The sequence below is a fragment of the Strix aluco genome, chromosome 2, assembly GCF_031877795.1.
Source record: "Strix aluco isolate bStrAlu1 chromosome 2, bStrAlu1.hap1, whole genome shotgun sequence".
Taxonomy (NCBI): domain Eukaryota; kingdom Metazoa; phylum Chordata; class Aves; order Strigiformes; family Strigidae; genus Strix; species Strix aluco.
Genome location: NC_133932.1, coordinates 113,444,031 through 113,470,216, shown reverse-complemented (window position 1 = coordinate 113,470,216; position 26,186 = coordinate 113,444,031). Strand labels below are relative to the sequence as shown.

The following is a 26,186-nucleotide window of genomic DNA, read 5'->3' as shown; positions in this document are numbered from 1 at the left end:
TTTAGCAGTCTGATTTTTGTTTTATCCAAAATATCTGAAAATTTTATGCTGAAATACAAGAGGATCTGTAGGGCACTTCTCAATCTTTCTTAGAAAAATTTCAAAGCACTGAGCTCTTTGAGTTAGTAAAACTCTTAAGTCATGGAAAGAAGTTACACTTTTTTATTTAGAGGCAAGGAGTTCCGCTACTTTTATGAGGTACTTCTCACTACGTTGTTTCCAAATCCCAAGTACATCATGAAAGTACATGTCACTGCTCTTTTTTGATGTATGTATGAGCCAGAGCACCTATCCTCCTTGGATGGAAGGAAGAATCTTTTCTATGAAGAATGTATGCATGATTGTATATAAGAGTCTTTTCAGTGGAGGAATATCTAACACTGTTCCTGCAGTATCTGATTTGTGCATCTACTGTGTCTGTGCTCTCCTAACAGTACGAGAAGCTCTTCTAAACAGGTTACAGATGAACAGAAGGCTCCCTTTATTATTAGAATTGTTCTTAGATCCTAAAGCAAAGTGTTTGAAGGTGTAGAACTGTGCTACTGTTCAAATCTACCTTATAATATTGCTTCCATACAATATTGCTACCCTGTTCATTTCTGTTACGTTTATTGCTGAACTTCTGCTCAATTTATTCTAAGCTGAGAACATATTTGTTCTAAATTTAGCTATTTGGACTTTTTCAGTGTTAAGTCCCTAGTGAATTCTTTAATAAACTGCAGAGGAACCTTATGATTCTTCTGTTTCAAAATGGTTACTTTTGTTCTGTGTTTGTGCATGCGGACGTTTGTATACGCTCCCTAAGGAAGGGAAGATGACTGTTACCAAAGTTTACCTGTGGCTGGCCTGAGATCATCCCCTAGTTTTCTTGGTTAGAGCCAGCTGGTTTGTCTACCTAGGTTTTCTTCTTGTGAAAACAAAAGCATGGATAGAAGCTGATGACTTTCACCTTGGTATGGTACTGAGATGCAGCTGTGCTGCACATATGGACTCAGGAACTCAGAAGCAGACAGAAATTCAGAAACTTGTGTGTAATTTCTGATATGGAAGTTGTTTGGAAATTTCTGAAGAGGAATTCTTTTGAGTAGTTGTTTGTTCATGTGAGGGGCTCACTGCTTAGGGGATTCTGCTGCTTTGGTGGGCATGCTTTCTCTTTTGCCTGGAGACACATAGCATATAAATAGCTACTGCTACAGTGACAGTGATTCCACTAAGAGTTCCAGAAATAATTTTTGCTTTATGCTACTTATTCAAATCAAGAAGTGTATGTCTTAAGTAAATTTGAGGGAAGGCTGGTACAAATGCATGTTTGCATGTATTGAGTTTCTCCTAAGAATAACTTCTGCAATGACAAAAGGCACAATACGGCATACTAAAACTGAAATGGAATATGTGACTTGAATAATATCAAGGAAATGTACTGGAACACGTATAAAATAAAGTGACGTAATGAGCATTTTTGGCTGTGCATTTGAAATGTGGCATTATTTGGATATAGAACTTGAACATGTTCAAAACACTAGAGGAAAAGGTGGGTTTGGGCTTTTTTAACTAAAAATCAGACATTGCATTTTTTTTTTTAAAGATTATCTTTAAACTTCAAAATTGAAACTGTTACTTGTAATTCTGCAAGGTTGTGTTGATTTATTGTCTTATGTGTTATAGGCAGAGAGAATTTGATAAGCCCGAGTGTCACAAGAAGAAAAATAGATCAAGAAAATGAAATATTTGCTTCTCCTCCTGGTACCTGTCACAACTGCCTTACTGCTAGGTATACTAAATATGTCTATGCAAATATAAAGCAAACTGGATTTTAAGCAAAAAGAAGTATTAAAACCACCATATTTGACTGATAGACTTCTTTAGAGAAGTCAGTAATCTTGTATGTGTTGTATGTTTATGATACTCGTAAGTTGCTAAGTGAATTGAAAATAAAACACTAGCTAATTTTGAAAACTTCCTTTCCTTGAAAAGATGTTCTTCCTTTCAATTTTTCTACTCCTTCACAGCTGCCATATGGCATTTGTTGACATTATTTCAGCTTCCCAAATCCTCAACATCCAGTGCAAAAAAGAGTAGTAGTGACATATCACGTGCTTCTCAAGTAGTAGAGATTTTTTTTAGTAATAGCCTTGATTTCTACATTTAAATGTATTTCAGATAAATCTGATCAAAGTACTCACGTTGATTATAAGAACAGTTAAACTAATTATTTAATTAAAATCAATTAAGCCAATTTCTGTATTTCCATACAGCATATTAAGAAATGCATGGTTATATTGAAACCTATTACACTATTTGTCAGGCAGATCATCACTGAAGATTAACATATTTCACAAAAGAAGCATTTTACAGTTTGTAATAAACTTATGTTAAGGTTTAAAATACTGACTGATGGTTAGGAGAAATCTACTTTTTATTTACTCAGGGGAATAGCCATAGTTGCAAACAAAAATAACAGAGGTGGTAATATATGTATAAATATATGAAGTATTTACTTATTTTCAAAAATTGAGAAGTGAAATGTAAGATTTTTTTGTTTTGTTTTGCAGTCCAACTATTTTAAGGGATACTTATAGAACACCTCAGAGAAACAACATGCCTGGTTTGTATTTTCACTTTTTGGTTTTACAAAATATCTGTAGATATAAATCCTTATGTCTTAGGTATTATTTAATGTCCGCATTACATAATGTTTTTTAGGACCATATGGAAGCTTGTTTTGCACACCAAAACTTTTGGAGGTAAATATTTTATTCCTGCATTTTGTTTTCTTTTTCCTAGGTAGTAAATTTAGAATTCTGCATAGAAATAATAATTGCTAAATACATTTCTAGGTCAGAACTCCAAAACGTATTTCTGAAAGTCTGGGAGCAGAAGTGGATCCAGATATGTCCTGGTCAAGTTCTTTAGCCACACCTCCTACACTTGGTGCAACAGTGATAATAGGTATTTCTAAAAATGAACAGTTGTTAAAGGTTAAAAACTTCTGGTTGTGACACTGGAAGTTCAATTAGTGTGAACTGTTTCTTTTTTTTTCTTTATTAAAAATTGCAGTGATGCTTAGTGGGTACTTTAATAATGCAGCCCTAAAAGGTAGAAATTAAATTAAATGCATCATTGCTTTTCAAAAGTTTTCTTACATTGTATAAGGGAATACAAATTTAGAAAAAACATAGCAAAGCATAGAAAGAGGATGAGGTAATAATTGCTTTGCACTATCACAAAACTAGATACTATTAGGTTAAGTCACGTAAGACAAAACTAGATACTATTAGGTTGTCATGTAAATATGTTTATGAAGTCTAAGGAGGTAGCCTGTTGAGTAAACCTTCCAGCAGCTGTGCTGGCTTCAGCATTCATAACCCCTCTCACTGTGCCTACCATCGTATTGATGGGGTGAGACAGGATGAGATACTGACCCAATTGAAGACCATATTTCCTGGGTTATTTGGACAGGGTAATTCCTGGACCTCATTTGCTCTGCAGCTGCACAAACAGCTGTGCCAGCATAACTGTGAATGAGAATGGCTGATAACTGCTTGTGGCACTAATGCTAAAACATCAGGCCCCGACCTAAGGTGTTGCTGTAAGTGGGATTTCATTAGCATATGATAAACAAGATGAAATTTGACTTTATGCTTTGTTGGTGAAAACTCTTGAGAAAATGGGAAGACCTGGATGTCTGCTTATCTCCTGACATCACTCTTGTTAATGTTGTTGAACAATCACTGTATAAAGCACGTAGAGCATGCAAGCATATAAAGTGTGTTAAGAATGCCTGTAAGAACTGGGAATCTCCTCATGTAAGAACTGGTCATGGCCCAGGCCTGTCAGAGTTCAAGGAGCGTCTGGACGATGTTCTTAATTATATGGTTTAGTTTTAGGTAGCCCTGCGAGTTGTAGGGAGTTGGACTCAGTGGTCCTTATGGGTCCCTTCCAGCTTGAGAGATTCTGTGATCCCTGTGTTGGCAGGGAGGGGGTGGTGCTGTTCACAAGGCTTCTGAGTTGTGCCATTTTGGGTGTTCATTGGTTCAGAATGATGTGACTGGAAGAAGGCGGCTGGGGGAAGTAGCCAGAGCTTAATGATGTTCTTCTGGAAGATGAATTGTGGTTTGAGCTCTCCTCATTCTCCCACTTCCTGGATGAGCCTAGTATTTTATAGTAATGATGCCCACTCTCTGCCATCTGGCACCTGTAAAAGGAAACAGTGAGTCATTTGGCTGCTACATGGAACCTAGATGCCACGTCTATGAAATGTGTTATTTGGAGATACTGCTCTTCAGACATCTTAAAAATAGGGTTCACTTTCTCCTTCTGTAATGTAGGTGAAAAGATATTACTGTTCTTGTGGGAGGAAATGGAAAAAAAAACCCAAATTTGTAAGAGAGACTTGTAGATCTCATCCAGATCCTTGACAGAAAAAAGTGAGAGTAGTACCATGAATAACTGCTGGAAAGGGGATTGGCAGTGAAGGTGGGCTCAGGGTGGTAACCAGTCTACCTACGTAGCAGCAACTACAACCAATGATTTAGGGTGTTCTGTGCTGTTGTGAAACTGCTTTTGTACGCTGTCCCTCAGCCCCACTTGTAGGACTTCTAACTTTTGGTTAGTTTTTAGTAGTTTTTGGTTTATACATTTCAGTTGCATTTAAAATAATACAAAGAAAACCCCTCCAGAACACAACCATATTTGAACACACTGAGCAAATTGCTTCGGAGCAAATGAATTGACTTGTTTGTCTTTCTTCTCAAGCTAGAGAGAATGATTCTGTTTCTGGAGCAAAGCAACAGGATGAAAGAGCTGAGATAGTAAGTAGTTTTAAGAACTGTGCTGTTCTTTAATTTCAGTTAAGCTATTTAGTTACATGTTTACATTCCTTGAGCCAAGAATAAAAAATTCTGTCATTTTCATTCTAGGCCCTCCTACCTGGCTATTTTTAAAAGTTACTGTTCACAAAACTAAACTTGCAAAACCAGGCTGTAGACTGTATTTTCACAAATAACCTCCTTTGAGGAATATTTTTTGCTGTGCTTTTTAAAAAAAAAAAAAGGCAGCACAAAATAATTTGGGTTCAGCAGCAGTGGGAGTCATTCAAAGAGAAATCAAACTTAGAAATTGCAATATGCTACTTGTCTGAGGGTTTGTTTTTCTTTCTCTTCTGTCAGTTTTGGGAGTTACTGTTTGACTTATTGTCCAATAACTTCTTGTGCTCAACCGCTATACCAAGAGTTGAAATTGAGTATTCATTTCAGTCCTTCAGTATTGTCAGAAAAGGGAGAGTTCCTGCAAAATTGTAATTTTACTCTGTGTATATGAAAGCTGAATGATTATTCAGACTGAAAACTGAGTATAGTGCTAATAGAATTCAATTACAAATTTACATTTGATTCTTAACTACCTGAAACTTCACTGTTAACAAACCGTTACAAATTAAAATAAGAAAAAAGTCTTCCTCATTTCTCCTTTGTTCCTTTTTTGAGAGGCTTGCTTATAGCAAACTGCTGAACCCATTGACTGCCCTTAACCTGACTGTAGAATGGAACCTAATTTGCATTGAAAATGGGAATTATTTGCTTATTTTCAAGTGTACCTGTGGAAATATTACCTTTCATTTTAAGAGATGCAGAATTACTCAGATACTGCAGGAAATGTTTAGAGTTGTGTGTCTTATTGTTAAAGTGACACTTACTGGTATGTAATAGCTTATGTCTTTGGTTTACAGATTTTGCACAACTTCTTTTCCAACCATGATAAATGTGCTGGGATGAGTGATACAAGTATGCTGTCCGTTCCAGAGGCAGTAAAGCTAAATGCTGAAGATGACATGAAAGATTCTGGTATGCATTGATGCTTTACTACTGAGTATACTGTGAAGCAAGACTGAGGGTAAAGTTACATTGTATGTCTTGAGCTGATCTTTCTGCTTATTTCCTCTACCAACTGTGTGCTCCCACTTCCTGAATTTATTCAGCTTTGTAAAACTAATCTGACTCTGCTGAGTCAGTGAATTAAATCAGGTTACTGTGCCACTGGATGACAACTAGATTAGTACTGGTGTAAGTGAAGGTGTGAGACTGTATGGGAGAGCTGAGAGAGAAAAATACGGTGCAGGCTCAAGGGGGAGCAAGACTCCTACTTCTGGCTATTGAATAGGTTTAGCTTTACCATGAAGGTTCACCCCAGTACTCATTCTGTGGTGAGCTTGTTTTTTGATCTTGCTATATTCTTTCTTCATTTACTTCACCTATTAGTAGTTCAAAACATGACAGATTCTTTAGGAAAAATAAATGGGTTTGTTTTTTTAAAAATTAATGCAGAAAATACTCAGCCAAGGGAAACAAATGTTTTCATTCTGTGTTCTTAGATCATGTTAGAGGACAAGTGAAAATGTACACTTCAGTGTAAGCTTTTTGATTTTTGTTGAGAAATGATGGCAGAAGGGAAGAATATTAACAGAAATTTGTTCAGCACGCATGGGTGTAAAAGGGTGCTGTAGAGATTGACATGGGCTAGACAGGATGATATATCTTTAAGATTGTATGTCTCCTCCCTATCTGAATTGAATCAACTGCCCTAAAAATATTGTTTGGTGGTACATGTAAGAATTATGAAATAATCAGTTTAGAATTTGACGAGGAAGGCTGAGAATGCTGAGGTGGGGAAGCATTGCTGCTTGCAGAGCAATATACACTGCTATTTTTATCTTGTAGGTTCAAACGTGCTGAGAAAAATGTAGTTGGTAGTAAACATATTCAGGTAATCTGTAGTCAGTAAAATACTTTTAGAAATTAAGGACAAATTAATGTCCGGTTCTGTGTTCCAACATCCCATGTTACAGTAGAGAAGGCTAGTTAAAACAATGTCCGAGTAAAAATAAGAGGAAGAAGAAACCCATTTCTCTTAAAGTGCAAAACAACTTTTGCAAATGTCTCCTTTTTTCCCCTCTGTCTTCTGTTTTTGATAATAGTTAACTTGGCATTTGAAGATGCGGTGTGAAAAGGATAGCTCAAACCTCCACGTTTGTAGCTTTCAAGTGTTATTTTTCTCTGGAATAGTGTTGTATGATGATGAAAGGCAATCAGTTGTATTAGGCGCACATTTTGTTTCAGTCAAAATAAGGGAGATCATAATATTGATTTGGATACCTACATGATGTTAAGGATATGAAGAAATTATTTATACTGTATGACTTGTGTCCTTAGTAACAGTAAAACTGAATATATGCACTCAGTCCAAAGAAGTACCAAATATTTCAAAGATTTTTTTTGCTGGATTTTTTTTTAATTTTTAGTTGTAATAATTTGGGGGAAGAGGAAAAACCTTTTAACTGTGTTTTACATTTAGTATAACCATGGACTTCAAGATGTGTACTGTCATGTATGAACACTTTGGAATTTCATAAAAGGAGATAAATTTTCATATAGTCGTTAAGCATATTAATTTATAACCCAATCATTAATTCCTAAGGTTCACATCCCTAGTTTAAGTAAATCTAAGACTGGTCATTGTAGCATTGTAACACTAAGCTTTAGGCATCTGGCCCTTGTAGCAGAATTCACAGCTTTGCTGTAGGTATATAACCTGGATTCAGAGTTAAGATTCGTCAAATATATAGTAATGAGCATTTGACTGGGAAGCTATTTACATTGAAAGACTAATGGGAAACATGAAATTCGGTAACATTTTAGGTATTTTGCCCTGGCCTGTTGCCCAAAACTTGATATTTAAACTCTTTTTAATTCAAAAACCAACATGATGTCACTCAGTCCCTTTATAACCTTGATCAGAGTAAACGGTTCATCTTTAACCTCAGTGTCTAGAACTATTCATGAAGTAGGAGAAATGGCTTCAATACCCTCTGCTTATAAGGATTCCAACCTGAAATGTGGCAATATGTTCTAACAATCGGTCGATATGTGACTCCAGAGCAGAAACATCTAATAAGCCTCATTTTTTCTGAGTACTGTATTATTTACCCAGAAGGAGAGGCTCTGAGAAAGCAAATTAAGTAGTTATTGCCTAGTTAGGGCACTTACTGGGAAAACAGGAGAATTCTGTTCAGTCCTTATTTCTGGGCTTGTAATTTCCCTGACCCTCCAGTGAGTTTAGAAGTTAAAATTAACTTCCCTATTTTTTTTTTTTTCTCCCCCTGGCATCCGCTTATTCAGTGTACAACCAGTAGCTTTACAGTGTTTCAGATACTCCTGGTTTTCTTTTTTGATTAAAGGTAATGGCTCCAGTAAGAGAAATACAACTGTGTCTTTTTAGAAAGCTCTGACAAATTATTACAGGATGAAAGGATGCGGACACAGAAGTTGCTCCAGAGAACGTACTTTAATAAGGAAAAAGGACCTGTACACAATCTGTAGTGTTACGGTTTTCTTTTTGAGATCTTGTTTAGTGATACCTTCTGCCACTCAGGCAAAAAGCAGAAAGTAAAGAGAGTGAGTAATTAACTGTTCAAGAGGGGTGATGAGAGGTGGTTTTATGCCTACAGCATGGGCATGAACCTTTAATAGATGTATTACAAATAGCTGGATGTGTGTGACCAAGTACTGGGAGATTTTCTATGGACTTCCAAATAGAAAATCTTTCGGACGCTAGGTCATTTAAAGGTCTAATAGGAAAAATTACAGAATTCTAAATTATAGAAAGTGTACCTAAAAAAGGCTTATGGAAAAAGTTAAGCTGTTGGTTATGTGCCCAAGGAAAACAAGAGAACAATGATGTTTTCTAGGTACTTCATTACGATTTCTTTGATATAAAAAAGCCTTTAAAAGTTCCCTCAAAATAAAACCTAGCAATTCTTTTGAATGTGAACTATTTTTGTAGGTGGGTCTAGTTTCATACATTTGAGAAGGTAATGTTTTTATTTGGTATGTATAAGCTTTTAAGGCTGTCTGCAAGGTAGAGTTTAGGTTACTTTTCCCCTACTGAATATTATGTTCTATACACAAACAAAAAATTCTCATCTTTCTAATATTTGTGCTAATCGTGTGGAACTTCTTAAAAGCTTCCTAATCAATTAAAAAAGTGAGAATATTTTCTAAATCTTTCTAGATACTCTACTATTCTACATCAAAGCAAAAGATAGTATAATAATAAATAAAATAAATAAGTTTCCTTAGCTGCCAGTTACAGACAAAAATAGGCAGCTTCTCAAGGTGTTTGGAGCCTACCATCAGGTATAAATTTGGGCAGAAAATTTCTAGACATTTGTCTTGTAAAACACTACTCATTCTCCTGTCTGTAGGAAAAAAACTAAAAACAAACCACTTTTGAGACAGCTAAGTTTCATCTTGGAAATCTACTTAACCACCACAGTCCTCAGGAGGCCAGGGCATCTGCATGTATGTCCTTTGCCTACTGTTTTCCTCTAACAGCTGCTGTTGGAGACTAACTTGCTTTAAAGACACATAGATTTATCTTTCTAAACTCACTCCTGAGTAAAGGTAATTACCATAAAATTGAAAGCTGTATTTATCTATTAAAAAAACGGTAAGTTATTTCCTAAAACTTAATTTTTTATTTCTTTTCCTCTCCCCATATTCTCTAAACTATTTAGAGTTGGAGATGTTAGATGGCTTATTTGGCGAGATGAATAGCTTTGATGATACATTCAACATGCCTGCGAAGTCCAGTGGAACTCTTCTGCTGATGCCAGGTGCTCTGGATGCAGTAGAGAAATGTGAGATAAACACAGATAAAGCACAAGGAAAGGGGGATGTTCCTTCTGAGCAGCCTAATAGAAGAAAGACTGGCATTTCACAGGAAGTGAAAACAACTAGCTGGACTGAAAAAAGCCACTCTATTGCAGTGAAGGATTCTTTACTCCAAAACACAGATGAAGATACAGGGGATGGTAAAGATGGCTGTTTAATAGGACACAAAGAGGAATTGGAGTCACTTAGGATCACAGGAGATGGGCAAGATCATAGAATACACCAGTCATCTGAGAATGAGAAGTCTGTGAAGGAAGACATGCCATCTTCCTCAAGCCAGTGGTCTCAACTGAACTTATCTGATCTTGATGTAACTCACTTGGAGATGTCTATATGTGGATCTCCACCCTCTGACTTGCGTAGAGAGGAAGATTTAGAAGAGAAGTCAGTACTGATGACCAAAGATGATGCTGTGGAAACATCTTTACTGAATACTTCAGGCTTGATAAAAGCACAAAAGCTGTTGAGTGTCAATTTGTCAGAAAAGTGCTGTGAAGTGAAAAATTCTGAAAATAACCCAATATCGGAAATAACTCCAGTAAAATCTGTGTCTCTGAGTGTTCAAGATCCAAAGTTAGTAAAAGGATGTACAGCTGAGAAGGTTTCCAAAATTAGCTTCTTAAACTGTAATTCTTTTTTAATTGAAAGTACAAATGTCACAGAGTATTCTGTAGTCTACAATGGCAGCTTTTCCAAGCATTTAAAAGCAACTTCTAAATCTGTTGTAACTGATGTTCTGTCTCACCCACTTGTATCTAGTGCTACATCTTCAGATAATTGCAATGGCCTACATTTAATAAATAGTGAAAATACTCTTACAAAGTCTGGCTTTAAAAGCCTGAATATGTTATCCAGCTTGAGAAAGAGATCCAAGAGATTTATTTATGCAATAAATAATACTTTACTGTATCAAGAAGAAAAAATACAGAAAGAAGTAACCTCTGAATCACCTATTTGTCCTGTATTGCCACATTTGGAATCTGATTCGTATGGATTTAAAGGCTGTCATGTGGCCAGTGTTGACGAACAAGGTATATTATTAAGCTTTTCATCATTTGTGGAGGATTCTTTATTAAGAATCTTTTATGTAAATGTTTCAGATAAAATCGTGTGAAGTCTTGTGTTTATGATAAAGTAGCTCTTGCAACTGGGAATCAAGATATGGAATTGGTCTGTTATAAGAACACTGACAGAATAGCATTATTTTCAAGTAGTCTGGTGCTAATTTACTGGTTTTAGTCTCAGATTACTTTCTGGAATAGAAACTTCCACCTTGAACAACTATTCTAATTGCTTGGCTTAATTATCTTTGTCAGTGCTGTTTAGGCAATGCTGTCTTGAGTTGATAACTTGAAAGAGATCATAAAGAATGGTAAAATTGTATAGTTATTTTTCTAAAATTAGGGGGTTTAAGACAGTACATCTGTTTCTTTCAGAAGCACAAAATATTTTAAAAAACAAATTATGTAATGAAAGCAAGCACATAGTCCTATTTTTAAAAGCTGTTGTTCTTGCTAGAAGAATTACTTAGTATTAGGAGTTAAGTACTTCTTCTTAAAGCTTGAAACAAATCCTTATGTTGAGACACAAGGAATGGAAGTCCATGTCTTCAAATTTCATTACAACTAAAAATGGATTTATTTTTTAACTGCATTAACTGCAGCCTTCTGACTTGTTTCTGGCTACTAGAACATGATTAGATTAAACAGATCTCCAGTCCTGTCAAGGTGTTCACATTTGAAAACAAACCTGATATTTATGGTACCAGTGTTAAGCATGTGTAGAAATGATCTTACGAGCCAAAATTTTATGAAAATCGGAATTTGCATTTGTTTGAATAAATGAGAACTAGTTTGTTAACATGTTTTTTTCTGTAATGTCTTCTCTTGTAGACTGCTTGCTTCTTGCTGAGAGACATCGTTTGCAATTGAATACGAAGGAAAATAATTTCAGCACTTGTACTTTAAAAATGGATGTAATGGAGAACTCATCTGACAATCCCTTCAACAACAGGCTGAAGCAGCAAGACCTGAGAGACTTGGGGGAAAATGCAAGAGAGGATCAACCTGCTACATCACTAAAATGCTTAGAAGTATCTAATACACAGAAAGAAGACACAACAAATTCTTTAAATAGTGAAATAATTTCAAATATAAAACGTAAAGTTCGAACTTCAGCATGCCTAATGGCAAGAAAGCGTTCCAGAATGCTCCCTAAAGGCTGTGGCTTAGGCAAAGGCAAGGAAGACAAGTATACGAGTGCTAATGGAAATGATGGAGCTGCTGTACCTTGGAGCCTTAAAGAACAACTTGCGTGGTCTTCTAGGGATAATGAATGCTTGATTGATATGCACCATGACACTACGTCTGTGACAAATGGCGGTTTCAATAATGCTTTGAGTCAGATGAACTTTGGCATAAATGGAGTCAGTAGTGATTGTTGCAATAAAATACCAACTGATAAAAGTCATGCTACAGACCGACAGTCCGTAGTTGACTGTAAAGAAGTACTTGGGCCTTTGGGAATAAACTGCTCAGAAAATGATAGTACTGGATTAAAACAAGGGGAGAAAACAGATGCAGCTGCGTTTTCGGAAGTTGTAGCTGATGATCAAGAGCCAAAGTCAGCTGAAAACAATGAAAGCCCTCAAGCAGCTGCTTGCAATAATGTCGCTGTAGAGATTTCCAAAGAATTGTTAGATTGTATAGGTGATAATTCTTTAAATGAAGTGATTTCTGAAGAAGATAAGCAAATAGCACCTATGTATTCTAGCACAAAGTCAAAGGAGAACCTAAAGTATAAAGGGAAATCATCTGGAAATCTTAATACATGCAGTTTGAATCTGGGATTTGGTGGCTTTCAGACTGCTTCCAATAAGCAGATTAAATTTTCTGAAGTCGGTATAGCAAAAGGCAGAATGCTATTCAAAGATATTGAAAATGAATACTTTGAAGCCTCTTCCATGGAAAGAGTCAGAAACTTTTCAAATCAGGTTAAAAAGGAGACTATGTTTTTACCAGATTCAGAAAACGAGTTGGTGAGTAATTTATCTGATTCTTTAGATTCACAGAAAAGTGTTCTTGAGCCCAGGCATACGCAGTTTATTCCACATAAAGTTGGCTTGTGTAAAAGTTTCCCTAAAAGTCAACAATCGTTGCAAGAAACAAATCAAACTTTAACAGCAAGCCAAGAAGCTGAAATTGCTGAACTTTCTAGTATCCTGGAAGAAACAGGTAGTCAGTTTGAATTTACACAGTTTAGAAAACAAAGCAAGATGACACAAAGTCATGTCTTTCAACAGTTTGGAACTGTAGAAGCACATGGAACAACAAATGTGGAAAATATTTCTGAAACAGGGAAAGATACTGATTTTTCTAGTACTTTTAAATCTGAAAATCAGGTAAAAAATGACAGCTGTTGTACTAAGCAGGAAGACATAAATCAAGACTCTAAAGTGGTGGAATATGAAAAAGAAAACACAGTGGTTTTCCATAAAAATGACAAAAAGGTTACTTTTACTAACTTAGACAGAAATGAAAGTAGAATATCTGATGGGAGCTTTCCAGTAGCTAAACAGAGCACCTTTTCTAATTTTGTAGGCTTTACTTCAGCTGGAGGTAAAAAAATAAATATTTCGAAGGAGGCTTTGACCAGATCTGCAGAGCTCTTCAGGGACTTGGATGATGATAACTATTTGTTTAAATCTGAAACTAGTACTAGACGTCACAATTCAAATAGGCATATGTCTTATGACTGTAATTTTGTCAGATGCCTGACAAAAGAAAATGAAGGAAAAACGGTTTGTATTTCAGATTTCAAAAGCATAGGTGCCATTTCCCACACAGGTTCTGTTTCCCACCGTGCACAGAAAAAAAATGACGAAAATACTAGTACACCATTCAAGGAAGATATGGAAAATCAATCAAAAAGATCAATAAATGAAAATGTTAATTTCAGTAGTACTAACGCTATCATCAACAGTCTGTCATCCATTAAAAAGCATAACCAGAATCATAAAACTTCCAGACAGTTTTTGAATCAAGGAGATTGCCAAGTTGAAGGTCGTTTGAAAGAAGACTCATTAGATGTAACATGTCTAGGAGATGCTATTACAACTGCAGAAGAACATAGTTTAAGTATATCTGATGAAATGGAAAACCTGTCTCCTAATCAGAAAGGAGAAGACAGAAAGGAAAATGAACACTTGCCACTAAAATTTCAAACTCCAGCTGATGGTGATACATCCATTTCTGATGCAGCTCTGGATCATTCCCTACACTTGCTCAATGTACAATGTGGAGAAAGAGATGTAAATGTTTTTGAGAACTCTGATAAACAGACAAATCATAAAAATACGGAAGAAGACACCACCCATGATAAGAACCTGTTAGTGAATGAAAGCAGAATAAAAATGGGTTCTTACCATCATCATCAAATACCTTTCGAGCAAGAGGTGGATGTTGAAAAAAATGCAGTGAAAGGGAGTTACGTGACTGGTTTTCATACTGCTAGTGGCAAGAAAATAACAATTGCCGATGGATTTTTGGCTAAAGCTGAACAGTTTTTTTCAGAAAATGTTGATGTAGGAAAGGAACATAATGACAATTTTGAGAACCCCAGAAAGAAAAGGAAATGTGGTAAAAACTGTGTCAAAGACTGTGATTTATGTATTGAAAGCATTGCTCAATGTGATCCAGAAAAACTTAAAAAGCTTGTTCCTGAAGAACCTGGAGATGAATTTAAGCAGGCAGTAGAGAGCAGTCCCATGAAACACCTTGGGATTCTTGATACTGTTAAAGTAGATACATTTGTTAATCCAGGTGAAGATTGCAAAAGAAGTTTGGTAACTTCATATGCGTGTAAAAAAGCTGATGTCAGACCTGGAAAGTCAGAGTTGGAACCCCTTCCTGGACAGGAGAGTGATACTTTAAGGAGAAAGTGTTTGTCTGAAGATGAAAAACTGTTTGCAGACAGGGAGACAGAATACTCACCAAAAAAGGATGATTCAGAAAACATGCATGATTTTCCTGTGCACTCTGCATCTCTGAATTTAATGAAGGTCTCAAATGACCTTGAAGATAATTCAGTGCCTGGAGATACAAAAAATAATTTATTTGTTGAGGATAGTAACAATAAATCTAATCAATCCCTCCTCTTAACTTCAAAAAGTAGCTCTTATTTGAACTGTGACAGTAAGGAATTTGACTTAGAACGTTTAAGTGAACCTTGTGCTGATACAAACTGCTTCACAGACACCATAGCTAATGATCACCAAAACCAGTCACTAGTCAGTCTTCCTGAAGATAAAACTAATTTAACCAGGTTAAAAGAAACACTTAATGTTGAAAATCAAAAGGGTGGTCTGAAACAAATCCTGTTTAGTACAGCGAAAGATAAAGCAGTTTGTGTTTCGGAAAGTGCAGTAGCAAGAGTCAAACAGACGTTTCTAGAAGACTACAGTGAATCTGTAAAATACAAAATGGAGACTAACTCAAGAACTAATCAAACAGAAATTGCAAGAAATGCATCTTCTGTCATTCATGCTGCATGTCCTAATGCCACTAAGTTTTTAAATGCTACAAGAACTGAAGAGATTAATTCAGATGCATCTCATTTTATTAAAATAAATGCAAGTACTAGTGAAAATGGTCACCAAGATACAAACACGTTTGCAGGTGCAGAGTCTGTTTCAAATTCTCAGAGTCAATGCTTTGAACAGAATATTAAGCTTTTAGGGCACTTGCCTGTTCCAGATAAGCAGATAAGGCAGTCAGATTCTTCTACAGGCAATTTTGGATTTTTTAGTACAGCAAGTGGTAAGCCTGTACAACTATCAGAAGAGTCGCTCAGTAAAGCTAGACAGCTCTTTTCTGAAATGGAAAGTAATCATTCATCACATGTACAAGAAGCATTTTTAGTTGAGGAAGATGTTGAACAGTCTGAAATGTCAACTGAAGTAGTGCCTAAGAAAATGCGGATAGTGTTACCGAAAGGGGAGGAAAATACCAGCACTAAACTGATTTCAGATCCTGCTTTTGGTTTCAGCACTGCAAGTGGAAAGCAGGTAACAGTCTCTAAAACAGCCTATCAAAAAGCGAAGGCAATTTTAAAAGAATCTGATGACTTTGCTGTGCCACAAATCTGTGGGCTTTGCATTACAGATCAACTTAGTTCAATTAAAGAGAGTGGTCAACATGTAAAATCTTTAACTGATGAAGTGATCTCAGAATCCAAAATTGAAAAAAGCTGCAGTGAAGACTTTAACTTAAAAAGCATTTACCCTGAGGAAATGAAGTCTTTTCCAAGCACTCAGCATGTCAAAATGCCTGAGTACATACCACATAGTACAAAAACCAAGCAGTTAACATCATTTAAAAATAGCTTTCAGCAAGAGGAGATTAGGTCGTTTGGAAAAGAGCAGCTGAATCTGGAGATGAAAACAGAGTCTGAAGCAATTTCATGCTGTGATGCTGCTAAAGTAGAAACAAATACTAATCTTCTCCAAACTCCAAAAAATTACTTGGAAGTGGAGGCTGTAGAAAGTGCAAGAGCTTTTATGGAAGATGATCTTTCCAATTCTGGAGTACAAATTAACGTACGGTCCTTCAGTGGCAGACTGGATAAAAATTTTCAAAATAAGACCTTCAGGAAGAGGCAGTTTGAAGAAGAAAACTCACTTGGTAGGTCTTTGTCTTATATATGTTCAACATTTATATTTCTGCACAGGGGATTGTTTGGGGTTTTTTTGCATGTTAAATTGATTTTTAGGTCATTATAGAAGTTGGAAGTTCTTTCTCTAGGTGTCAGTGACAAAATTCTTGCTGCAAGCAATAGTTCTTTCACTCTTTCCAGCCTTAAATGCACAGTACAAGCTAAATTTGTGATTAGCAATCTTGAAGGTGTGCAGGTTTTGCTGATTTATCATAAAGGTATGGAAAAGCTACTGCTCCTTTTCTCTCTAAGCAGACTTTTTTTTTTTCCTCTGCACAAATCTAGTGTTTTTTCATTGAAACATGAGTGGTAGTATTTCCATTTTCACCTTTTTATGCCTTGTAGGTGAGGACAAGTTTTCACTTGTATTGAGATTACTAGTCTGACATGAAAAATAGCTGTTGGTCTAAAAGCACAGTTTTTTACCATTTAAAACTGCCCTGTTTCAGGCTGAAGTGTTGCTACTTAATGCTTGCACAGTCACCCAGACCTGTTGAGGGACCTGGCCTATCTGAGAACTATTTATGGAAGGGGAGATTGAAACAGAGTCGCTGCCTAGCTGCACAAGTTCAAGTACAAAGGTCAGGCAGGCTAGTGGGGCAAAGTTTGGCTAGGTGTGCAAAGGCAGATTAGGACTCTTATCAGTCCAACTTGAAACAGCTGTGCCACAGTTGAACCATATCCTTAGATACAGCTTCTGTGAAAGATGTTACGTGCTTTTTTAGAATTCTGTAGGGACTCTGATTACTGAAAGTACAAAAAAAAAATGCAGGTGAGCTGTGCTGCTGTGGTGCACTTTGAGGCACACCATCTCGATTATGTCTGACAACTTAAGGCTCACGAATTTTGATATGGACAGAAAAGGCCTACCGACCACAAGATTCTGCAACAGACTTTATTATATGGCATCTCATTCTTGGTAACACAATATACAGTCATTTGGTACAGAAGAAATTTTTGCAAATTGTGGTGAAGTAGCTCTCTGCTTGAAACAGCCATTTAATAGAGATCTATGATCTGAAAACTTGCAATTTCTGCTTGCTCTGACTTCTTGAATTTTTATTTAGAAATTATAATTAAGTTATACAGTATTAGTAAGAAACTGAACTTAAAAGGAACATCACTTTTAAAAATCTGTGGTTTATCCTAGGCGAACCTCCGATTAAAAGACAGCTACTGCTTGAATTTAACAGAACAAAGAATCCCCCCAGATCTTTGAAAGCTTCGAAAAGCACCCCTGATGGTAATTTTAGTTGTCTTGTGTTCTAAGCAGTAATCTGATTTGGTTGTTATCTTTAGAATTTTTCAATTTCCAATTGAAATAAAATTGCTTAACCACTTCTTTATCAATATAGTAATGGAAATTCAGGAAAGCTGCTATTTGATAATGTCTCTGATGACTTGAAATCACATGATAATGATATGCCTTATTATGTAGAATCTAAATATATTACAATGTACTGCTTCTGCAAGAACTCTGGTTTAATTTCCAGCTTGGTAGGAATTTATCCAGTTTATCACAATCCTAAATCTCACAAATTCTAGTCTCAGTAGGATGAATATATTTTATTGATCTGTAATTTCTCAATTAAAAACTAGCTGCAGGAAAATTAGAAGGTGCTAGTAATTTCATCATATAATAATTTATGAAGAATATACTTACTGAGAGGTGTCTACATTACAGATGCTTTTAATATTTAGAGCCAGTAATATGGAGGCTTATAAAAAAGTGAAATCAAGATTGTAAAATTTGAGCGGATGCTTTATGTGAAGTTAGTTAGTGATTAGGGTATTAGGATAATGTGATTTTTGGCACAGCTTTTGGTTATGGGATAAGCTGTGTTCTTCAAGGAACTTGTTCTTTCTAAGCACTGCATGCTCTCACCTAGAATTCAGTAGCAGGATTCATCAAATGTATTGGTTTAACCAGTATATTGGTTCCTGAATGCTGTCCTAGATCTGTTCTAAGCATAAAACCCATGATTTAAAGTTTTAAATGGAATTTGTAAGTTGCTGCCAGAGAATAATTTTATACCCTTCATATGTAAATATTACCCTACCCTGCAGCAGGATTTGAACAGTGTTATTCTTTGGTGAAACAACTGAAAACAGTTCTAATCTCCAGTAGAGTCTTGCTTCTGACTTACAGAACATGTGGCATCTTGTATATATGATTTCTCATACGAAAATTCCTCTTTGCAGCCAAAGGGCATAGCACAAATGAGTTTAAATTCCAGACAGATGTGATTTAGTTATGTTGATAATTCCAAGATAAGCATGTCCTTCAATGATGGAAGAAGGAGTTTGTGCAAATGTGCCCTTTTCTGTTGTAACTTAAAAAAAAAAAAAAAAGGTGCTAAGAGTTCTAAATTGAATGGTGAACCTACCTGGAATTAAATATATGATAAACATTTCCCTTTCAGGAGCCTAAAAACCTCTTGCAGGCTCACAAATACGAACTTTTGAGAGTTCTGCATTGTGGTCACTTATCCTCTAGATCTGTCTGCAACTAGTATGAAGAAGTTTAAATCCAGTATGTTTAAAAATCTAGTATGTTTAAAACTAGTATGAAGATGTTTAAATGCACTCTGGAAACTTTTCTATATATTTATAACATTAATAGAGAAGAAACATGTGCTGTAAATATCTATCTATGCAATATACCATTTCAAACTTTTTTCTAATTATTTTGTAGGCATTTTCAAAGACAGAAGAAAATTTATGTACCATGTTCCTTTAAAACCTGTCACTTGTCAACCTTTTGGGTGAGAAATTTATTTTAGAGTTCTTCTAATGCAATTTCTTGAAACCTTGCAAGCCCTTGCCATTATAATTTGCTACCCAACTTTATAAAAGACTAATAATTTTACTTCAAAATAAACAAATTACCATACATTACACTACACATTGCTGCAGTAGACCAGTGAGATGCTAAACGAATTTTACACTTCTCTTTTCCCAATAGATAGAAATGAAGTATTCAGTTTTTAAAATCTCAAGAGACTGATATTTTGTCTTTTAATTGACGTAGTGTTGAAAGTTGTATTACTAAATTAAGAATATAAAAATCCTGACGAAGGTTTTTGTCAGGAAGCTGAAACCTGTATGTTTAAAAGTTTTCATCTCTGTAGGGCTACTAAAGAACAAGAAGTAGTCAGGAATCCTACCCTTACTCTACCTGATCAAGACTTCAAAGGATTCAAATCTAAGCCTGCCATTTTTCAGCACTGTGGCCTACGGCAGTCTTCAAATGGTACTTCAGTGGTTTCTGCTCCATGTAAGGTCTCAGCAAAGGAGAGTGAAGAAACAAGAAGTTTGTACAAATCTGGCAAAACTGTTAAAACTTTTATTCCACCCTTCAAAACCAAGCTGACACTTTCTACAGGTGAACAAGGCAGCAGCAGCAGTAGATGTGACTCACCGATCAGCAAAAGTAGGACTGAAGACATGGAATTAGATCAGATCAAAACTGAACAAAATATTGCTGAACCTCCTGATCACCAGTCTTGTGAGCAGCATGCAGCAGACACTGACCTAGAAAACAGCAACTTAGGTATCTTCAGCTTTTGATCACTTAACTATTGTGAATACTAACTAGATAGAATTGAACCTTTAAGGGTTTTACATATTCTGTCAAACTTCTTTTTTAAATAAGAAGCTCCTTTTTAAGCTTTTTTTTTGACAGAAAAAATAGGAAATAATTACTTTCCTAATATTTTATACTGCGCTCCTAACAAAGCATATGCAATTCATCTCCAAAGTTAATTAAGAACACAAATTTGTTTTCACACAGCACTTCAGAAAGAAGATGTCTTATGTTTCATTTGATACTTGATTTTATATAACTCTTAAGTAAAATATTCTAGGAACCTGAAAAATGAGCCTTGCTATATATACTTCATTCACTTCTACAGAAGCTTGTTTTCATTGTTTCCTAATTAAAATGTAGGCTTAACCATATAAATGGCCGACTGTGTCATTTTCAATGAAGCAGAGTTTAAATGCTCAACTGTTTGACTTTATTTAGCATGTTGGTTTATGCTTCTAAGATGACTTGAATGATCCAGTGTGTATAATTTCTGTAACTATTGCAATCAAGTAATCTGTATTTTGTCAGAAGGACTCATTGTGTATATTTGAACAGGTGCATGAACATTTGCAGAATTAGATCCCATTATTTACAGGGCAAAAATCTCAGGATTATGGATTTTGTAGTCATTAACTAATTTCTGTTCATTTGGAATTTTCTATGAAGATAGCGTTCAGTCTGAGAAAAATACGTGGATTTAAGTTTGGTTCGGGGACTTATGAATGTCATGAAATGACATATTTCATATAAATACTGTTCAAATGCCTTCAGTAAACAGTGCTTTTTAAATTCATTAAACTTTGAATGTTTAGAACTGATGCAGTTTCTAAAAATCTGCAGAGTGGCTTAGAAAATGTGCTTTTATAGTGTGACTGTAGATCTTAAATCAATACATACTGTAACAAGGTTTTCATGTTTTGGGTTTTTTTTTTTCTTTGCAGCTATGGTCAAGATGATGACAAATCTCCGCTGTGCCAGAGATCTGCAGGAAATGAGAATTAAAAAGAAATATAGGCAAAATATTAGCTCACAGCCAGGCAGTCTTTACGTCACTAAAACGTCTGCAGGAAATAGAATCTCTCTGAAAACTGCAGTAGAAGAGAAATCTCCTACTTTTTATTCTACAGAAGAGGTATATTGATATCTTTCTACTGTGTGGCTTTCCTGGGATCTATTCCTTAAGACAAGCAAGCAAAAACCCAGTAGCTTTTCAATAGATACATTCTTCAGTTTTGAGATAAGTATTTACAGTAGCTGTTATACCAGTTGCTACAGTTTTTAAGTAGCTTTGCATATCCACAGTTTTTATTCCAAATAATAAGGGTCATAAATGTCTCTTATAATCAAACAAGAGAAGCATCAAATGAGGAAAAAATCCACCAATTATAGTTACTATTGACTTTTAACCCAGAGCCGTTTTATGATAACAAAATTTAAGCTTAGGTAAGTGTATATCAAAAGCATCTTGCTTTTGGTACACTGAAAGTACAAAACCTTTTGAACTTTTTAAATGCTTTTAAAGCACGCTGTGATGCTGTTCTGCTAAAATAATTGCTGGGGATTCCTCCATTCTCCTTGGATTACATACTAAATGACAAGGTCAGACAAAACCTGTCTCAATCTCAAGGAAATATCTTATCTGAATTTATAACATTACCTATAAAAACTCTCAGCTGAATTCTAACTGTATTGTAAATATTTTGTCTTTTTCATCTAATTTTTTCTCAGCTTTACACATACGGTGTTTCAAAACATTGCATACAAGTTAACAGCACAAATGCAGAATCTTTCCAGTTCCTGATCAAAGACTTTTTCAGTAAGGAGTATTTATTAGCTGGAAATGGGATGCAACTTGCTGATGGAGGATGGCTAATACCTACAGATGAGGGAAAAGCTGGAAAAAAGGAGTTTTACAGGTACTGTTACTTATGAACTTGAGACAAGTATGCTATTTATTAGTTAGTGATTTTCATATCCCCTAGAATAACTCCAACACTGTGATCTTTTAAAGCCTCTATTTACTGTGCGTTTTTAGTTACACCCCTGTTAGTGTGAATAAAGATATTGTAGGATTGTAAATTTACTGTGTAGACTAATGTTGTTAGTGATCTTCACTGACCATTAAAGAAAGCATACAAAGTAAATTTAGAAAATTTCTGTGGATTCCGCAACGGTGTTAATAGTCTAGAAAAATATTATTATTGTCTGTTAATTCAGCACTTCACCATTTCGTTTAATTAGCATTAATAGGTTTTGATTTTTTTTTTCAAGTGAAAAAGGTTTTATTTCTGTTGGGCTCTAGAGTTTCTTGATGAGAATGAAGGTTGTTTGGGGAGGTGCTTAGGGCTGCTTTGTCAGGACAGGGCTGAAAATATCTTTTTTCAATATAATTTTCAATATAATCACTGCTTCCTGGCTTCGCTAATAATACAGCCCAGGATGGTTTTGTGCTTCTTTGCTTTTGTTGAATTACATGAGATTCCTGCCAGTTTATTTCTCTGGCCTGTTCAGGTCCCTCTAAATAGCAACCCTGCCCCCCAGTTCATCAACCACTTCCCCAGATTTGGTGTCATCCGTAAACTTGCTGCATGTGTGTTCCATGCCATCATCTGGGTTGTTAATGAAGACGTTAAACAACATTGGTCCCTGTATTGATATCTGAGAGGTGTCACTAGTTACTGCCTACCTGCTGGACTTTGTACTGTTGATCACAATTCTTTATGCTCAGCGGTCTAGCCAATTTTCCACCCACCTTATCTACTTATCCAGCCCATATCTTACCAATTTAATGATAAAGAGACTGTAAGAAATTGTCAAAGTCCTTGCTAACATATGCAACATCCACTGCCCTCCCCTTGCCCACAGCACCAGTTACTTCATTGTAGAAATCAATTGGGTAGGTTAAGGCATGATTTGCTCTTAGTAAATCCATGTTGGCCATTAGCAGTCACCCTCTTGTCTTTCATTTGTTTAGAAATTGCTTCTAAGAATTTTTTCATGCTGTTATGGAAGTTCTTGAGTCTCTCTGTTTGACAGTAAACCAAGTTTGTCTCAGAGCAGTCCTTAAAGTTGATTGTGGGTTTCTTTCTAAATACTGTAGGGCAGAACTAATCCTCCCACAGTTCCATTTTGCACCCAGTGGCATAACATGCCCCAGCTGTTTCATGGACAGCTATGGGATATGTAGGCATATACACTTCATGTAGTCACTTAAAGGCAGAGTATGCAGACCTTGACCTAACTTGTTACTTGCCTCGTTTCCTCCCCATTTGGCAAGTCTTTTGCTATTGGGGATACCATCCCTGATTCTGCACTTCCCTCCAGTAGTGACACAATTGTTGAATGTTTTGGGGATGTACCTTGCTAGACGGCGTGTTCCTACAAAGCATTTATGGTAGATGCATAAAAGACTGTCTGGGGTGTTCATCCATGTTCAATTACGGTGCAAGGCCTCTTGCCTACATGTCAGTTCTCTGGAGTTGCGTCCATTTTAGAAAGTGTGCTGGTCATTCTTTTCTCATGTGGAATTGCTATTTCTAGGCTGACAAGCAACACCGCTACACAAATTAATAGGAAACATGAGGTTTGAGGTTGTTTTTGTCAAGAAGCAGTAGATCTCTGGGAACAATGCATCCAACTCTGGATCAGTGTATTTGCAATCTGCTGCTTAGGCATGTTGGAGATAATCTTGATTAATTTCACATAATTGTCCTGTGAATGGGAAAGGTATTAAAGCATTTGCACAAAACATCTTACACCTAGGTGTGCCAAATATTGGCCTTTGTAGGCAGTCCAACTTCTTGTTCCAGAGGCAGCTTGTCTTAATCATTTTCAGAGGTGCCCCTGATTCTGTCTGGTCAGGCCATCATATATATGGCTTTCCCTGCATTAATTTTTCAAAAACAGAAGAGAGAAACCACCAACATACTGCTAAATAGTCCAGAGTAGCCACAGTGATGTTGGTGTCAGAACCTGCTCTGGGTGGCAGTATCGATCTGACCCTGCATACCAGATAGCCTCTCGAGCAATTTGTAGAGGTTGTTCCCCAAGAGGTTGCCTTCAGTTCCTGTATCTTTTCTGGATTTGTTGTATGTTAACGCATATGGTTGAGAGTTGGTTAACTAAATCAGTCTTTTTATCCCTTTTAAGTATATTAATTGGAGCTCCATCAACTAGAATATATATGCTTTCATTTAGTCATCTGTATTTAGGATCTTAATCTTCAGTTGAATTGTCTTTAACTCTTGAATTGCATTGTCCTTCACAATATATTACGGAGTATCTCTTAGGAGATAGTTTGGGATTGCTTTGCTCTCTTCTAATGTAGTAATTAATCTGATGGTCATGCCTGCTCCTTATCTTCCTGGATATGACTTTTTGGCTTTTACATTGTTTTTCCTCACCCAACTGCAGTACGGCTCCTTAAAATCTTCTTGAGGCTTTCTGAAAAGTCAGAAATTGACTTTTTGATAGAACTTAACCTTGTGTTCTAATCAGTCTAATGGCTCAGCTGTTTGAATCTCTGGTCTAATTCTTTCCTCTTCCTCTTTTAATTAAATGGCCTTCCTAGTGACTGCAAGAGCTGGAAAAAATAGATGTTTCCAACCCAACTCATGCAGGTCATGGTGGTACAGCTTGGACTCAACACAGAATGAAAGTCTATTTCGGTGGTCACTCAGTGGAGAGAAGAAAGTTCTTTAGTAGCAGCTGAAAGTTGTTTGAAATGTGTTGTCCACATGTGTGCTTAAAAAAAAGAATCAACAAAACACCCAAACCACAACTCCAGAAACTGTGAAGTAGAGGGGGTTCAATTGTAATGGACTCATCAGGCACACAGGGGAAATTCCAGGGCTGAAAAGGAATGGAGTACACCTCTGTCCCCCTATGCTATATGCATAACTGCATGAAGCAGACGGAGCATGTCCCTGGAGCTACTGCTAGTGTCAAAAAAATATCCATTTCGAGAATAAATGCATGTATGCGCATGCATGCTGCCAAAGCATAAGAGGACAAAACTTGAGTATTCAGACAATAATCAGATCAGGTTAGGGAATGTAACCTTCCTGTTTTCACTGTCAAAATATTTCTGTGTTAATGTTGCCTATGTACATACACTGAATACAACGCTAGGGAAAAATAGGCAAGTAAAAACTTACAGTGAATTTCAGGTTAATTTATTAACAATTCATCTGCAGAGCCCTCTGTGACACTCCTGGTGTGGATCCCAAGCTAATAACAGAAGCCTGGGTTTACAATCACTATAGGTGGATTGTATGGAAATTGGCAGCCATGGAAGCATCTTTTCCACATGAATTTGCTAACAGATGTTTGACACCAGAAACAGTGCTGTTGCAGTTGAAATATAGGTACGTGTATAGCAATGTATTTGGAGTTGTAATTTGTGACATGGTGTGTTTTCTAGTTCATAATATTACAGAATAAGCACCTCTGCCTTGTATTTACTGTTTATCAGAATGCTTATGTTAAACTTGTGCATGCCAGTATTAATGTAGTGCATGTTATTTGCAAAAAATTCATATAACATTTGCTTGCTACAGTGGTATTTAATCATATAGATTAATTAAGCAGTAGTTTGGTACAATTGTTTTTAAGGAAGAACAATGTGATGGATTTTGTTTGCTTTAACAAAGCATCATGAATTCTTTTTTGTAGGTATGATTTGGAAGTTGATAAAAGTAAACGATCAGCAATCAAAAAAATAACTGAAAGAGATGATGCGGCAGGTAAAACACTTGTGCTGTGTGTTTCTAAAATCATATCGCTAAACACCGTTGTATCTCCTAGCAGTAGCAATAAGAATGTGGAAAGTAAAAAAGCAGCAGCAATAATTGAAGTTACTGATGGCTGGTATGGGATTAGAGCTCTTCTGGATCCACCTCTCAAGGCTTTCTTACATAGAGGAAGGCTCTCTGTTGGTCAGAAGATCATAGTGCATGGAGCAGAACTTGTTGGCTCTCAGAATGGATGTACGCCACTGGAAGCCCCAGATTCCCTTATGTTAAAGGTAAAACAAAATATTAGTTCAGCTTGATTGGATGTGAGAGAGAGATGTGATAGATGCTATTTAGTTGACCCATGTTTTGTAAACAGAAAAAGTTTTGTCAGGGCTTTATAAAGACAAAGTTTTGTCGAAGTTTAAT

At 36.1% G+C, this 26,186-nt stretch overlaps 1 protein-coding gene and 1 long non-coding RNA gene across 2 annotated transcripts in view; one reads left to right on the top strand and one right to left on the bottom strand.

Moving 5' to 3' along the window:
* The window catches only part of BRCA2 (BRCA2 DNA repair associated), a 40,418-nt gene that overhangs the window by 1,487 nt on the left and 12,745 nt on the right, over positions 1-26,186 (top strand). The window contains exons 3-17 of the mRNA XM_074815874.1: positions 1,666-1,771; positions 2,553-2,605; positions 2,704-2,744; positions 2,838-2,949; positions 4,756-4,811; positions 5,726-5,840; positions 9,569-10,756; positions 11,618-16,405; positions 17,587-17,679; positions 19,132-19,201; positions 19,568-19,989; positions 20,967-21,157; positions 21,754-21,941; positions 25,221-25,391; positions 25,699-26,050. Of these exons, the coding sequence (XP_074671975.1) occupies positions 1,666-1,771; positions 2,553-2,605; positions 2,704-2,744; positions 2,838-2,949; positions 4,756-4,811; positions 5,726-5,840; positions 9,569-10,756; positions 11,618-16,405; positions 17,587-17,679; positions 19,132-19,201; positions 19,568-19,989; positions 20,967-21,157; positions 21,754-21,941; positions 25,221-25,391; positions 25,699-26,050 (7,946 nt within the window). The remainder of the gene's footprint in view (positions 1-1,665; positions 1,772-2,552; positions 2,606-2,703; positions 2,745-2,837; positions 2,950-4,755; positions 4,812-5,725; positions 5,841-9,568; positions 10,757-11,617; positions 16,406-17,586; positions 17,680-19,131; positions 19,202-19,567; positions 19,990-20,966; positions 21,158-21,753; positions 21,942-25,220; positions 25,392-25,698; positions 26,051-26,186) is intronic.
* LOC141919735 (uncharacterized) lies at positions 3,008-25,952 on the bottom strand. Its single transcript, XR_012622091.1, has 5 exons — positions 25,941-25,952; positions 20,923-21,007; positions 19,858-19,970; positions 14,717-14,815; positions 3,008-4,195 (listed from the first exon to the last, which is right to left on the bottom strand). It is a non-coding gene; the product is annotated as an uncharacterized LOC141919735 (long non-coding RNA).